Source organism: Triturus cristatus, chromosome 3_2 (genome assembly GCF_964204655.1).
Source record: "Triturus cristatus chromosome 3_2, aTriCri1.1, whole genome shotgun sequence".
NCBI classification, from domain to species: domain Eukaryota; kingdom Metazoa; phylum Chordata; class Amphibia; order Caudata; family Salamandridae; genus Triturus; species Triturus cristatus.
The window spans coordinates 732,299,336-732,316,856 of NC_140584.1; the positions used below are offsets into that span (position 1 = coordinate 732,299,336).

At 46.1% G+C, this 17,521-nt stretch overlaps 1 protein-coding gene across 4 annotated transcripts in view; it reads right to left on the bottom strand.

The window, feature by feature from the left end:
- Window positions 1-17,521, bottom strand: part of MYO1B (myosin IB) — a 715,692-nt gene that overhangs the window by 29,935 nt on the left and 668,236 nt on the right. For all 4 annotated transcript variants that reach the window (XM_085648784.1, XM_085648782.1, XM_085648783.1 and 1 more), the window contains one exon: window positions 475-627. In XM_085648784.1, the coding sequence (XP_085504910.1) occupies window positions 475-627 (153 nt within the window). The remainder of the gene's footprint in view (window positions 1-474; window positions 628-17,521) is intronic.

The window sequence follows — 17,521 nt, forward strand, 5'->3', positions numbered from 1 at the left end:
ATAGTCGTGAGGGGGCAGGGGATGGAAGGACCAACGGTACCAGTATCCATTAGAGAGATAATGTGAAGACACCTCACAGGTGGAATGCCTGGGCAAGGAAGAAAGTTGGTGAACATTGAAAGAATTACACTATGTAAACAACTGCAGAACACAAAATAGCTGGGTTCGGGCATGATGCAGAAAGACCACAAACGTCAGTACATGACGGAGGTGATAGTATACGATGGAGACGATGGGGTAGATAGAGGAAAGTGGTTGAAACAAAGGGAGCATGAACTAGAGAAAAATCGAGAGCAATACTTCTATAGTGCCAGCGAAGCTGCACAGGCGACTTACTAGTGTCTACAAAGGCAGATTTCACATAAATTCACTGAATTTACATCATCATAAGACTATTTTGCTGCAATTGCACCTATTCTACAGTCCAAGCTTGAGAATAGATTGGTTCGCATTAGTAATCAATTCCAAACAAACCTGTTTCAGGTGTAGCGCAAAGAAGCCATCATTTTGTGGACTCATGGAAATTTTGGTGATATCTACAAGAGGGACTTCCAACTTGATCTGTCCAGACTTTATGTCAGCAAGAACAATGTTACGTTTCGTCAACAAGAAAATTCTTGGTGTTCCCTTCAAGCAAACATAGAAGAACAAATTCAAAACGAGAAACAAATACAGCATGTTAATGAAAATAAAGTAGGTAATTGGCATCAATGTTGAGCAATAATAAATAGAACTACAAGTATATAAATTTGATATCCATCTCTTACCACCGACTACAAAATTGCTCTTTTTGCCGAAAACAATTTTTTGAACGTCAATTATAATTCTATCGCCAAGGTCAGAAGCCGCTCTCACATTTAGGGCCACTGGGATTATAAAATTACGAGGCATGGAGGTTCTTGGATATCACTATTTGCTGTACTTGCTACATAATCAAGCATCTGCTTGTTTGCTGATCTGAACAAAAACATGTTTCTAGTTAATAAGAATTCAAAATGCTGCAAACTAGGTACAACGTCTCAATTCAAATTTGTAAAGTTAAGTAATCAGCTGTTATTTGCTATATTCAAACATTCAAACTGGAGAGAATTTATACATTTTCTAGCTCATCACCTAAAGCACGAAATTAATTTAGTATAAAAATCAATACAGACCCTTAAACAAGAGGGATTATACGGTCGAATATAGTACGCCACTTGCCATTCACTGGAGAAATTGCTACTTAGCCAAAAAAAGAGCTGCTGTTCTAGACAAGGCAAACACAAGGAAATGATGGACGGAGTGCTGAAACTTTTCAAACAATCACCCCCAGTCACAGATCTGGGTTGAATCCATCATCATTCTTTAGCTCACTTTGCCACCCCAGTTCAGACACAGCTATATGCAAATCAGTCTTGACCCTGTGCCTCATGGGAACAGTCCAGCCTGAACTGCCAAGCTATATCTTCCCTGGTCCGGAAACAAGCATCCTGGGACTGGTTTCGGGCTAACAGCCCTCTTCAGCCAGGCTAGCTTGAATCCAGTGGCAAAGTGAACAAGGGAACCACGTCTGGGCATACCCTGCCAACTTAAGGGCGAACAAAGCAAACACAAGGAGATGATGGACGGAGTGCTGAAACTTTTCAAACAATCACCCCCAGTCACAGATCTGCGTTGAATCCATCATCATTCTTTTAGCTCACCAAGAGAAGGAACTGACAACATTAAGGACTTTATCTCCGGACAAATAAGTCTATAAAATGAAACAGGATCACACATTTTCACAAGCATGCCATTTTAAAGAAAAGCTTACATTTATCTTTGGAACACTGAAACGCCCAATAACAGCGAAACTTGGGAGCCTAGTTCATAAATAGCGCTTGGGTCCTTGGTGAGAGGCCACTTCTTTAAAACTCACCATGCACATTCTTGAGGTGCTATATGGCCACAAAAAGGAAGGGCTTACCTGCAAAATCTAAGAATTAGTAAGGAGCCTTTATCCGGAGACCATAGTGGACTAGCAGTCTTCCCAAGCAAAGGTTGTGCATTGTAAGACTGCACCCCAACATACCTGCTTTATCACTGGACAAAAAGAAAAAGTTACTTACCTTTGTTAATGCTCTGTGCAGTGGATACTCTGTCTAACCACAAATTATTTATCTCTTCAATTCCCCCCCAGGCGCCAGTATAGATCGCAAACTTTTTCCAGCAATTGCTTCTGCACTAATAATGGTGCCTTCACAGTCCTCACTGGCTTCGTCCCAGCTCCAGAAGTGATGATGTACAACCGAATGCAGAAAGACCGTCACCCATGCACTCATAACTAGCAGACTGGCCTACCGGAATGCTCTCTACGCCGGAATCAACAAATCTCTACTCCTCAAACTCCAGACCATTCAGAATGCCGCAGCCAGACTCTTCCTTTGTATCCCATGACAAGACCACATCACCCAGCACCTACGAGACCTCCACTGGCTCCCCGTCGAAAAGAGTGACTTTCAAGCTGCTTACTCACACTTACAATTCCTCCACAACACCGGACCCCAATACCTCAATGAAAGAATCTCCTAGGCACCCAAGAGAAACCTCCATTACACCGACCTTTCCCTGACCGAAATCCCGCGCATCCGCAGAGCCAGACCGATAGGAAGAGCCTTTTCCTACATTGCGGCCAAGACCTGGCATGAACTCTCCCTCAGCATCAGATGAACCCCTCCTCCCCCCCCTGCAACCATTCAGGAAGAGCCTCAAGACCCAGCTCTTCGGATAAGACGGAGCTGCTCGAAAACCCCCTCCCCCCAGCGCCTTGAGACCCTCACGAGTGAGAAATGTGCTTCACAAACCCCTTTGATTGATTGATAGATTGATTGATTGGGGCATATTGCCTGTAATTTCAGGCCAGTTTACATCAGAGAATACATCCCGTTAGATACAGAGCCTCAGTAACAGACTGAGTACAGTGAGTGTCCAAAAACGAACATGGAACCTTAATACATAGAAATGCACTTCTTGGAATGGGATGACAAATCTGCAGTTAGAGTATCCTCCAGAAAGAATTACTGACAAATACTTATAACTGCAGACTCAGCACCTTTTGAATAGATACCAAAGGAGTACCACCCAAAAATTAGGGCAGAGGGGTCTGAGGAGTGGAACTTCATCTAGGAAGTCCTGCAGGGCTTAGTAGACCGGGTGGCCCTCCCTATGAATCAGAGTCAAGCCAGTAATGTAATGCCTCTTAAAGGTATGGACATATGCCCATGTGGCTGCCTGGCAGACACCCATCACTGTAACATTTCAGGCTTAGGGTGCAGTGGCAGCTTTAGTTCTAGTAAAATGAAAAAGTAAAGGCCCTCGGGAGGCTCTTTTTTGGCCAAGGCAGCACACCACATCATATGCAACGAATGATGCATCTGGATAAGGTACATTTCACAACTGCCCTTCCCTTTTTAGGACCCAAAAGCACAGAAAAATTTGACAAGCACACACAATGTTTGTCATCCACTCAGGGCTCCTAAGTTCAATCAATTTAAAAGCCACGGGCTATCTTGGGGCCCAAACTCTGAAGCTTCTCCTCCACCTTTAAAGGACGTGATAGAGATAAGAATGCAAAGAGTGTGATAAAATGCCCCACATGGAAGAGCAATGCCACTTTTGATGTAAATGATGCCAAAGTCTGAAGCATCAGCTTGTCTGGAAAGAATGCGGTATACAGTGGCGGCACTGAGAGCACAGGCAGTTCACTGACGTGGCCTGGAAGTAATCAGAATGAAAAATACAGTTTTAAAATAACAGCTTTGCATACTCAAAGGCATTCGTACTATAAAGGTGAGAATCAAATTAAGGTCCCATTGCAGCCTAACAAACGACGCAGGAGTAAAATATATACAACACGGTTTCTCCAAACTCCATGAAGAAATCCGCACTCGAGGTGTAGATATTAACTTTAACATTTATTTGCAGCCAATGGTTTTTAAAGCATCAACTTGATTTTCAGCGCAGGCGGCGAGATTTAAAAGCAGCAGCATGTTTTCATGACGCGTTTCGACTATTCTTTGCAGCCTTTATCAACTGTTAAGAACGCTGCCCATAATTAAACACTTGCACGTGGGTCACTTCCAACTGAAATAGTAGAAATACTTTCGTGCTCAGCACCATATATATTTTTATACATATTCATGACCATTGTCTTTTATTTAGTACTTAACCAATGTCCTTATGGGGCGAGCAAATATAAAACCAAACGTGCAAAAATTTAAAAATCAGCGTTCTAATGTGTTGCTGCTAAAAACAGTAACAGTCTCTGCAATAGTGCTAAACAAACACCTCACCACTCGGCAACTGCCTTCCGTGGCCCCAGCTCCGAAGTGTATTATCAGGGCGGAACACTTCCATCCTTTCATTACTTTTGGGGGCGCTCAAACATTCACTTCTCGTGACCTTCACTTGGTGCGGTTTGGATGAGTGCACCTGAACGCTGGGGCTGCAGATAACGACGTCACCGCTGGCGTCTTAACATCAGCACTGTTTCTCCAACCTCCATGAAGAAATTCGCTCTCGAGGTGTAGGAATTAACTTTAACATGTATTTGCAGCCAATGGTTTTGAAAGCAGCAACTTTGATTTTCAGCGCAGGCGGCGATATTTAAAAGCAGCAGCATGTTTTCAGGACGTGTTTCGACTATTCTTGGCAGCCTTATATATACACACACAAGATATTTCAAGAAATGCATCCCAACTGGTGACCTACAAAAAAGAGGGCATTATTGGTCAAACACAGAAATAACCTTTAATAGAGCTCACGATGAAGGCCTTGCCGGACAAAACACTGGACAAACAGAAGCACATCAGAATGTTTAACCTACAGCGGAGCGACCGACAGTCATCTCACTAGGCCACAAATATTGCAGGATGCCTAAAATAAATCTATGTATCTACTTTATGAACGAACAACCAAGATAACATCCACCACTTCCTCTGGCAGATCAAATCTGCTCGGCTAATGCTGTTCAATCTCCATGCTTGGCTGTGGCGGTTCACATAGAAAAACCCTGGCCTGCTGTTGGGAGAGCAGGTAGAGTGAGTATAAGGTAGACATTTAGACTCAGTAGGCTGGCATACTAGACACTCCAAGTCAAAATAGGGCCATCCGGCTGATCCGAACTTGGTTCCTCCTGACTTTTTTTCAGAACCCTAGGACAGCAGCAGCAGAGGTGAGAGCACATAAAGGAGACCGAGACCCATAGCAGGCATAAGAGAGGTTACTCACCTTTGGTATTGCCTTATCTGGTAGAGACTATCTAGCCGCAGATTCCTTACCTAGGCGTCAGACTGGATAGGGAAATGTTTTTCTGAACAGTACCCCAGTGCACCGGTAGGTGGTGTCAATTTGCTCCGTGTTCTGGCGTTGGTTGTGCTGGATGAGACGTGTTCGGTGCCTATATAGGCGCAAACCCAGCATGCTGATGTCAGTTTCTTTCCTTGACTTTCAATACAAGAATGCAGAGCCACGAAGAATCGGTGTGGAAAACTAGGGCCCAAGCAACACCGCCCCAGAGGTGTGTCTGCAAAACAATTTCATACCGAAAAATCCTGCAGGACCGAACAGCAAAGTGCCCATCTCTACACACCGGACTGTTCAAACAGAAGTGTTTTGTGAACATGTGCAAGGAAGCCCACGTTGCTGCCTGGCAGATGTCCAGGACCGGGACTCTGCATGCTAACGTAGTGGTCCCAGCCTTGGCTTTGGTGGGGGGCTGCTTCTTGACCAATGCGTAGCAGATTTAAATGAAGCGCATGACCCATCGGGAGATGGTCCATTTCTGCACAGCCTTTCCCTTCTTCACTCCGACATACCCCACAAACAGTTGGTTGTCCACCCGGAACTCTTTTGTGTGGTCAATATAGAACGACCGCGCTCTTTTTGGGTCCAGTCAGTGAGGCTGCGCCTCTTCTTTAGAGAGATGTGGCAGAGCGTAAAAGGTAGGCAGAGTAATGGACTGGCCTACATGAACGGGTGTGATGACTTTCGGCAGAAAGCAAGCTCTAGTTCATGGAAGCAGCTTGTCTGGGTAGATGTTCAGGTGTGTAGGCTTGGTCTGAAGCTTATTGACCCTCTGGGCAGATGCTATTGTCAACAGAAAAGCCGTCTTAATAAGGATCCTGACTAGACAGTTGTGCAAGGGCTCAAAGGGAGCACACATCAGGAATGCCAGGAGAAGATTAAGGTCCCACTGAGGCATGATAGAGGGAGAAGGAGAAAACATGTTGCAAAGCTTTCAAGAACCTATGTGCAATAGAGGATTTGATAAGCTGAGATAGCAGAAAGAAAACTGTTAAAGGTGCCCATAGCGGTGCCCTGCTGGGCAATTGAAAGAATAAAGAGAAAAACCCGAGAAAGGGGAGCATGGGGGTGGGTGGGTCAACCTGCTTTTCTGCACAACATGTCAATAACTTGCCCCAACAGCAGGCGCATACCGTTTTGGTGGAGGAACGCATGGCTGGCAGAATAACACTGCAGACTTCGAGCAGAAGGCCGAAAGCTGTCAACTGGTGCCGCTCAATCTCCATGCAAAAAGACAGAGTGTTGACAGGTTCGGGTGGAGAACCCTCCCCTGCTGTTGTGACAGAAGTTTCTCCCAAAGGAGCGGCCTGATCTGAAGACCAATGGTCATTCTCAACCGCTCGGTATACCAAACTCTCCGAGCCCAGCTTGGAGCCACAAGGATGACTTGGGACTGAGCGTTCCTGATCTTCTTGAGAACTCTGGCAGGGTTGGTATGGGTGGAAAGGCATACAGGAGGCCTGAGCTCCACTTGAGATGAAAAGCATCTCCAATTGAAAGTCACATTGGAAACCCCCATGCACAGAACTGCTGACATTGTGCTTTCTCAGCAGTGGTAGATCTAACCAAAGCTCTCCCCGGTGCTGTAAGAGACCTTGCACCACCTCCAGATGGAGTTACCATTTGTGATCTGATAGGCATCTTCACTGAGATCATCTGCCCTGGCGTTCAGAGAGCTCACCAGGTGTTCAACCATCAGGGAAATTTCTGACATTCCAGCAATGTCCAGAGATGAAGGGCCTCTTGACAAAGGGTCCACGACCCAACCCCACACTGTTTGTTGCAGTACAACATGGTGATGATTTTGTTTGTGAACACTTGCACTAGTCTTCCCTTGACGGAGAGTAGAAAGGCAATTAATTAATTTTTTTATTTTACAGAGTTTTATATAGCGCAATCTTGACCCGAAGGTATCGGGAATCAGAGCGCTTTACACGAAACCAGTTGTGTTACATGAGGACACATTCATTTTTTTTTTGTTAGGCATGGGGGGGATTAAGTGATTTGCCCAGAATCACAGGATGTTCAGCATCATTGTCGAGGCTCAAACCCGGTTCCCCAGATTCTAGGTCGACTGCCCTAGCCGTTAGGCCAACTCCTCTCCCACATTATCAATGTGGCATACATTACCACTGGAAAGGTTAGGTATGGTACTCATTCTTTAAGCTTAAGAAGCAATTGGGATGAGCAAGGAGACATCTGGAATTGTGATCAAATATATTAATTAATAGAGGTGCTTCTCTTAGTGATGTTTGACTGAACAACCTTCATGTGTACGTACTGGATTTTCTTCAGCAGATGTCTGAGAAGCTCGCACTATTGACAGATGTCTTAGGATACTGATTATGGGATTTTCTCATAGTGTATGCTGTACACCAACAATGGTTGACATGCACTTTTGTCTTTTCATGGATTAATGAACAGAGCTATTGCACAACATGAAATTAACTGAATGGAATGGATATGCGTAGAGTTCTCTCATTTTAATGCCTGACGGATAGTTCTAGATTCAGAAGGTTGATGTGGAGTCCAGATTCCGCCAGAGACTAGAGCCCTCTGATCTCTGACTCTACCAGCTGGCTGCCCCATCCCAGTAGTGACTCATCTGTCACCACTGTCAGATCTGGTTGGGGAAAAAGAGAGGGGTCTGCCGCTGACCCAATCACGGTTTGTTAGCCACCACTGTAGATCTTTTGCAGTTCCCTCCAAAATCTGGACCATGTCAAAGACATTTCTCAAATACTGCACCCACTGGAACTTGGTTTCACTGCAGCGCAAATACCAGTGGGATGCAGGAGGCCAGCAGCCTCAGAGTCAGTCTCACCGAAATCCAGGGTAGAGGCTGAAACACTGGTATCAAAGTTTGACTATACTGGACGCACCATTCGGAAGGACAGCCCCGAAACTGCAGTGTCCATAACCGCTCTGATGAAAGGGAGCATCTGAGAGGGAGTCAGGTGTGACTTTAGCACGGTGATAGTAAACTCTAGCAAATGAATAGGAGGTCTGCCAAAGTCTGGATATGGGAGATGAGAGCCTGGGGCTAGTTCGCCTTCAACAGCCAGTCATCAAGACAGGGGAAGATTGAAACCCCTGATCTCCGCAGATGACCTTCAACCACAGCCATCACCTTGGTTAATGCCCATGGGGGGCTGGTAAGGCTTAAAGGGGGCACAGCAAGCAAAGAGCTCGCAGCCCACTGTGACCCACAGGTAACTCCTGTGGGCAGGCAGTACAGGAATGTGGACGTTTGAGCCCTGAAAATCCAATGCTACCATCTAATCTCCCGGGTACAGGGCAGACAAGACTTGAATGAGTGTGAGCATTTTGAACTTCTCCTACTTGAGGAAGACAATGAATGTGCAGGTCTAGGATAGGACGAAGGCTTCAGTCCTTCTTGGGCACCAGACAGTAGCAGGCATAGAAACCATGACCTACTTCTGGCATCGGTACCTTCTCTATGGCTCCCTTGGCCAAGAAAGCAATCACTTTGTTTTTTTCTCCCGGAGTTTTATATAACAGCGAACTTGACCAAAAGGTATCGGGTATCCGATCGCTTTACATGAGCACCAGTTATGTTACACAAAGACACATTCATTTTTGTTAGGCACGTTAGTGGAGCAAAGAAAGATGGTCCTCGGTCAGCCTGTTGCTACTGGGTTGCATGGGTGGAGGAGTAGGTTTAACAGGAGGGAGTAGTCCCTGTGGACAATGCGTAAAACCCATTGGTCTGATGTTATAGATCACCAGTGGGGCAGGAGATGGTGCATTCTCCCTTCCACTGGGTGCCAATGATGGTGAGGGGACATACTATACCAGTTTAAAGTCTGCGGCTGCCAAGGCAGCGGTGGACTGGCCTGAAATCTGGCTGCCTGATCCATGAGATCTGTGGGTACCAATCCTCGGCCACGCAGTGACTGGGAAGCTTGCATGCTGCAGTGGTTGGGAAGGTATAAACGTGGCTGGAAGCACCTTTTGTAGCCACGAAAGGCATGAAAAGTAGGCCTGGGCGAAAATTTAGTTCCGTTCGCGGAAATTGCGATAGTTTGACATTTTCGCGTTCCGCGGAGAGCGCGAAAATGTCAAAATTTCCGGTTTCCGCAGCTTGGCGATAATTTGTTTCTTGCTCGCGCTGTAAAATAATACATTCTCACGCGCGATCGCCTTACCTGAATCCCTGCGTTCGCCGACAAGTTTTCTTGATCCGGTCGCGTTCTCCATGAGATGTTGTATTGTTTTTAGCCATTTGCGCTGTCTCGCGACAGTTCGCGCCCGCAGTGACGTCATGCGTCGCGTGATCACGTCTTTCTTCTCGCGATCATGCACCGCGAGACAATTCAAAACAAGATGGCCGCGCCCGCAAGCAACCACATGGGTAAGTTGGCGACCCGCAACCATGCAGAAAATCTCGCAAACATGCTGGAAAAAAACTTCTGCATCTTCGCGATATTTCCGCTTGTTTGCGATAATTTTAAACATTTTCGCGATAATTTGCAAAAGTTAATTTCGCAAATTCCGCCCACCCCTAATGAAAACCTGGTTGGAGTGGCGAGGGGCCATGGAAAGCTCAAAGGACCAGGCTGTAGCCCTGCTGTCCTTAAAGCACTCCAGTGCTGAATCTGCCTTGTCTCAGAATAGATGAGCCATCAAAGGGCATGTCCATAAGCACTGCTTGGCGATCCCTAGAAAAGCCAGTTGTAGTGCCATAAAGCGTCCATAAAGAGGACGGCCTGGGTCTCCTTCAGGACTGGTTCGCAGCACCTGCACAACTGTATCCCACAGAGCGTGGGAGTAGTTGCCCAAAAGGAAGGTGTTTTTCATGGACCACCACGCCAGGCTGGTGGAAGAAAACATGTTGCTCCTTAAGGTCCAGTCTCTTAGATTCCCTATCCAGGGGTGCGGTAGGTATGTGCCATGGGAGGTGAAGTCTTGGACCACCAAGCTCTCCGGTGTAGGGTGTTGTGCAAGGACGTTGGGGTCCCCTGAAGCGGGGTGTTGGTGGCCGGCAATTATCCTGTTCACAGAAGCCCCTGTACTGGGCTTGGACCAGGTCTCAAGCAGGAGTTCTGTAAGGGGCTCATTGAAAGGAAGAAGCGGTTCTGATGGGGATAGTCCTCCGTCTCCTCACCTTATTGATCTGGTTTTGTGGTGTGACTTAGCCGAGTGACCAGACGACTTCGAGTGCAACGATGATTTTGGGTCCGCAACTGATCCCAGGACCTTCCTCTCGACAGGGATAGAGACCGTTGCGGAGTCATACGTCAAGCAGCCAGGAGCTTGAGGGACCACTCCCTCAAGACCTTCAGTTTCATAGCACGGACGTCGATACAAGTCTTAACGTTGTGGTCGCACTCCAGGCACCAAAGGCAAACAAGATGAGGGTTTGTCACCGGTATCGGTCGGTGGCAGGCGCCGCAGGGCTTGAAGCCGGTCTTCCTGGAGGACATTCCAGCCACACAAGGAGAACATTTTTTCAAAAAACTTGACAAAAGTCGAAAAAAGTGCAGCCAAAAATTGACTGAAGGAGTACCTCTCTCCGGATCTGCACTGAATGGTGTGAAAAGAAAAGAAATGATGGCTGTGTGCTGGGGTGGTGCCCATATAGACACCACGCACATCAATTCCGGAGAAGATGCCGCAGATGATGCCAAGCATAGCCAATTGATGCCACCTACCGGTGTGCAGGGATACTGCTCATGAAAAAGTTTCCAGATCCAGTCTGACACCTGGCATATTAGATGAATTGACAAAAAGTTCAACAAAGAAGTTTTCAGGCAGTAACATAAGGATCTACCCAAAGTGCAAATAGTTCAGCAAGTGGTGTTTTTTGGAAGTGGCAAAAGGGTCTACCCAGATCAACCCCATTGGGAGAATATGCCTTGAACCACTACCAGGTGAAGACACCACTCATGGCTGGCTAGATGGTGTTTGCTGAGCTTGTCCTTCCTGGATAGGCATGCAGCTCCAGAAACCCGATAGTGTCTCTGCTACAAAAGAGATGTGGAGCCCTTTGATCTTCACCTTGTCCAAGTGGCCTCACAGTCCAGCATCGACAAACCCATCACCCTCCAACAGTTCAGAGTCCACTGTAGACAAAGGTTTCACTGCAGAGTCCTTATGTACCAATGAGCACTGGTCACCAGCAGAATACACAGACATCAGGCCGCCTCAATCTTCTTAGAAGGAACACAGGGCAGAAGTATCAGGATCATACATTTAATCTTACAGACTCATTGAGAGGGTGAAAATAGTTTGAATGCTATGTCCAGAATTGCCCCTATAAATAAGATAATTTGCACTGGCCAAAGATGGGACTTCATGACATTGATCTAGAACCCTGGAGATCAAGATGGGTGTATGCAGGTGACCCATGACTGACTGACAAACTTGCCTTGAACATTCAGTATCTCAAGGTAAAGGAATACACACACTCATGACTTGCGAAGATGGGCCACAACCACTGCCATCACCTTTGTAAATATGCATGGGGCATGATTAAGCCCAAGGGCAGGAATGTGAATTGAAAGTGTTTCTTTTGCTCAACAAAGTGGAGGAACCACCTTTGGGACTGCAAATAGGTAGTATATGACAGTATGAGTCATGCAAGTCAAAGGACACCATCTAGTCTCCAAGATTTAGAGCAGACAGCACTTTGGCCACAGTCAGGAAGGTTTTCAAGAACTGAAGGTCCAAAATTGGTCTAAGCCCACCATCCTTATTGGGGCACCAAGAAATAACAGGAGTAGTACCTTTGCCACTCTCCTTCTCTGGGATTCTCTCTATTGCCCCTTTGCCCAGTAATGGCTGAACCTCTTTGACAATGATGAAGTCTTGTTCTGCTGATGTTTGAAGCCAGCGCTTGTGATCTGTGACCCTCGCTTTTTACTACTGCCTATCTGCTTATTCTCGCTTGCCCCCGATTTGCTGTCCATATCTGCTCCTTTTTTCCCGCTGTTCCCGCCCAAGCCGATTCAGCCTTCCTGCCTCTGCTCCCGCCCCCTCCCCTACATTTAGCGACCGCTGTGCAGTCGCGCCGCTGGTGCGCCATAGGCGCACCTAAGGCAAGCACGTCTGTGCCCGTCTGCGAATGGACCGCGCCCAGTGCCAGACCTTCTGACCCCCGCGAGAGCCACAACACCAGACGAAGCTACGATGCCCCCTTTCTCCACGGACTCAACACCGGCCGATCATCAAGCTGCATCCAGGCCAACCTGAAGCTCACCCACGGACCCTTCTCCTGCCGAAACTGCAACTTCACCAGCCGCCGTACACCTGCACGTCCCGCCCCACCCATCAGGGCAGGACGCAACCACCTCAGATGCTTCTTACTCAACACCGGTTCCATCCACAAGCACGACATTGGACTCTGGGACCTACTCTACTCAGCCTCCCCGGATGTCGCCTTCCTAACAGAGACCTGGTTGAACTCCTCCTCGGCACCCGACATTGCCATTGCCATTGCCATTCCAGATGGCTACAAGATCACCAGAAGGGACCGCAACAACAGACCTGGAGGAAGAATCGTCATTGTCTACAGGAATACCCTCAGAATCTCTATCAGCACAACAGACACCTTCAGCACCGCCGAACATCTCCACTTCCAGATCCACATCATCCCCAACACCACCCTCAGAGGTCTACAGACCCCCGGGCCCCGGCCACAGTTCAACGCCATCTCCGACATAGTCAGCACGCACCCCCTTGTGTCTACAGACTGCATCCTCCTCGAAGACCTGAATTTCCACCTCGAGAAAGCCGACGACAGCAACTCCATTGCCCTGCTCGACAACCTCTGACTCAAACAGCTCGTCACGGCCCCCACCCACACCACCGGGGACACGCTAGACCCTATCCTCTCCGCCAGCAAACACATCACCTTCAGCCACACCACTGAACTCCACTGGACCGACCACCACTGCATCCACTTCACCTTCAAGAAACCCACCACACACCACCACCCACAACGGATCCCCCACCACAGCTGGAGCAAGATCACCGAAGACCAGCTCATCACCACCCTCGCCCGAGACCCTCCAACCGACACAGCCACCTGCAACCTCAGGCAATGGATCGACGACTGTCCCAATACTCTTGCCCCGATCAAAAAACCCTCAAACAGATGCACAGATAGAAAGAACAGCTGGTTCACCACTGACCTCCAGGAGTCCAAGCGGAATCGCCGAAAACTCGAGAAGAAAAGGCGCCACGAACAGACACCGGACAACCACGCTGTCCTCAAGGACGCCAGCCGCAAGCACCACCAACTCATCCAGGCTACCAAAAGGACCTCCTTCCAGGAACGCATCGCCAACAATGCACACAACATCGTGAAGGAGCTCTCCAACCCCAGCTCCAGTGCTAATGTCATCCTGCTGTCACAAGACCTCTGCGACTCGCTACCCACCTTCTTTCACTGCAAGATCGCAGACATCCACGACAGCTTCAACACTCAGACCCTACCGACAGCCGCCAACATCGCAGATCCTCCACCCCCAGCCTCACCATCCTCTTGGTCACCTGGACCCACGTCAATGACGACGACACCATCAAGACCATGAACACCATCTACTCCGGCTCACCATCCGACCCCTGCCCTCACCACATCTTCAACAAAGCTAACTGCATCATCGCACCCCAACTTCGGAAGATAATCAACAGCTCCTTCGAGACCGCCACCTTTCCGGAAAGCTGGAAGCACGCAGAGATCAACGCACTGCTCAAGAAACCCACAGCGGACCCAAAGGACCTCAAGAATTTCTGGTCCATCTCCCTGCTCAAGTCATCGAAAAGATCGTCAACAGGCAACTGACCCATTTGCTCGAGGAGAACATCATCCTGGACCAGTCCCAATCAGGATTCCGCTGCAATCCTAGCACTGAAACTGCCTTAATTGCTGCCACAGATGACATCAAGGCCATGTTTGACAATGGCAAAACCGTGGCCCTCATCCTCCTGGACCTCTCGGCCGCCTTCGACACCGTCTGCCACCACACCCTACGCACACTCCTACATGACGCAGGAATCAGCGGTAACGCCCTGGACTGGATCACCTCCTTCCTCACCGAGAGAACCCAGAGGGTTCGCCTCTCCTCATTCAGCTCTGAAGCCACCAAAATCATCAGCGGCGTGCCCCAAGGATCATCCCTCAGCCCTACCCTTTTCAACATCTACATGGCTCCACTCGCCAACATCGTCAGCTTGTCGTACTTTAAAATTTGGGACCGCGTAGGAGGCAGGGCCCTACCCCTGTCTATCCCGGTATTAGTGAACCGCGAATGGTTAATGCGGTATGTACAAGTGCTTTGTGTAACGTTTTAGCTATGAATGCACTGTGTATACGCTAGATTAGTGAGCTACAAGATGCCTGATCTTAGCAATTTTGGAAATGTAGCTTTTGGTTTGTATAGGTTTGGATATGCGAATTGCAATTTGTGTAGGCAGGTAACGAGGAGATATTTCTCCATTTGGTTTTGATTATAATACTTGCGTTTTCCGCAGTATTTTTGGCATGCCTGTTTGTAAGCTCACATGGAAAAATGTGTTGCTTTTTGTTTTGAAAGGTACCATAGTGTGGGAAATATCTAAATAGGTTAAATTTAAGAACATATTTCTTCCTTGGTGATTTTGTATCCCCAGGGAATTAAAATATGACCTAATACAAAACAAGGATTCTTCGTTCTGCGCAGTTTCATGAATGAAGATATGCAGAACAATTTTGTGTGGTGTTCTGCTAGGCAAAGCTAGTGAATTGAGCGCATTCACTACTTCTTGGACATGCATCTGTCTGTGGGGCTGTTTATGCAGCCTTTTGGAACACTATTGAAAAGCGTTGCTTGTAAATATGACCTACAACTAGTATTTGCAAATGGTTTGTTTCAAGTATAGTCTGTGAGCTGTTCTTTCTTTCTGTCATGCGTATTGATTTGTAAGTCAACTGTGTGTTTAAATGTCTGTGGTTTTTTATCATTAGTGCAACTTCTGTAAGTAAATTGCGACGGCGCTATTTATGAAAAATGGCTAAAGCGCGCTGTATTGTCTGTTTAACCCCTTTCTGTTTATGTCTGAAATGAGCTCAATATGTGTTTGTGGGTCTTCTGATGTTTCCAGTCTGTTAAGTAAATTGTTGGTTAATTAATATCAAGTAGAAACTTAAAAAAGAAATCCAGAAACGAACCATGTGACGTGCTAAAATAGCTATATGGTGCTCTTTAATTTATAGAATGAGCAATTGTGCACATATACAAAACTGCCATTAAATGCTTAAAGGATAAAATTAGAAACACATTCAATAGATGTAAATCAGGCCCCAAAAACGAAATTATCTATTTTTGCAAAAGTAAATAAATTTACAGCATTTTCCTTAGATGCATTGTATTAGATGTTCACAGGCAAACTTTTCAGCTGCAGTATATTTGATAGAAATGTTCATTCAGCCAGCACCTTCCCAGTTGAACACGGGTGGAATTTTGCAGAACCGTCCTTTTAAATGAAAGTTGCGCAAAAATGTGACGCGTTTCAAGTTGGGCTTATGCGCTTAGGCGTGTGAGTTAATGTGTCCAAAATGATAGGCAAGAGATGCAGCTTGTTTTTTATACATGGAATTATCACAAAAACGAATAATTGGGATTTTTTTTAAAAAGAAAACTATTAATCATGGAAAAATTATTTTAAAAAAATAAGTGCTTTTCAAAATCGTTTTTTGATATTTATAAAGCTTAATACTCATACTATGACCTCCTAGCATGAAAATTTGATTTAAGTTGTGTTGCATCACTAAAATGACAAGCATTCGCGTGTACAATTTTCTCTTGGCGCAGGCGCAAACAAGCTCATTTCTATAAAGTATAAGTTATTATTTCCAATGCCTGACTCATGGGTTATGTAATAAACATTCTGGTAATGCATATTATGCAAAAAAATTGTAGGATATTCATTTTTTAATGCCAAAAAAATGAAAGTCGAATTTGGGTAGAAAACACTGTTTGAACTGCATTTTCTTCCATTCAGAGTACTTTTTAAAGTGTCTCAGACTTCAGTAAATGCATACGTTTAGGTTTGATATATATTTACAGGTTGTGCCTTCTTATGATTCAATGAGTCAATGTGCCCGTACAAAGGCTTGTTTTAATATCAGGGTTGAAGGTTCTAACTTTAGCTGTGTCTGTCACTATACTACTGAACACGCTATGAAAAACAGGACCTTTTTAAAACTTGGAGAAATTAAATAAAATATGGTGTCGCAACCCGCAACTATTTGATGTTAATAGAAAACGGCCTTAATGGAGTTAGCACCCACATAGAGAAAGAGAAATGGAGAATTCTTTTTTGATGAAGGAAAAGAGGATGTTTGTGAGCAGGTACGTGATGAAGTCAGTAATGATAGAGGGGTGGAGAAATGTAGAATTACGGTTATAGGAACTAGGTAATACGTAGGAAGGAGAAGAACAATTGGGAAAATAGAATGCCGTGGAGGGAAGAGAGATGATGAAGGGGAGTAATAAAGACATGAAGAGTAGCGTGAGGAAGGTTGTATTGACGAAGGGAATAAAAAGGAATGTGGTATCGGTTTGAGTAAGTAGGAGGGGAAAGATGAGATTGCAGGTTCTAGCAGTAGGGGTGAAAATATTGTAATTACCCAACGGGAGGCACTGAGTTTCATATGCTAATATGAAAGCGACGAACAGAGCTTGAATAAAGGCAAGTGACTAAATGATCAAGAAAATATCAAAACTCATTGCGAATGCAATTCGCAGTGCCAGTGGACTGGGGCAGAAAGCGGTCCCAATTGCTGGAGTTCAGTCTAACTTTAGCTGGGCCTACTCAGACGTTCATTCATTTAAGGTTGTTGAAATGTGTACCATTACATAGGATTGTAACAAGGATTTATTCTAAAAAGTGGTATGTGTGTTATTAAGTTTCGTGAATTATTCACAGTAAATGTAGTTTAATAATCTGGGAATAGAGATAATTTTTTTTTAGCGCCTAAAAAGGAGAAATTATTTTTCAAAATAGAGTGAATTATTGCAAGTTAGGAGGAATTAGGAAGGCCTTCTGCCTTTGACAAATTCAGAGTGGCAGAAGCTGGGGGTTGGAGAGCTGCAGAGGCTGGCTCAAGTTACGCTGTTGAGATGCTATCTTTAGTTCAATGGAGTAGGCTGCCACGTTGACATTTATGACCTTTTAAATTAGGGCCTTGCCT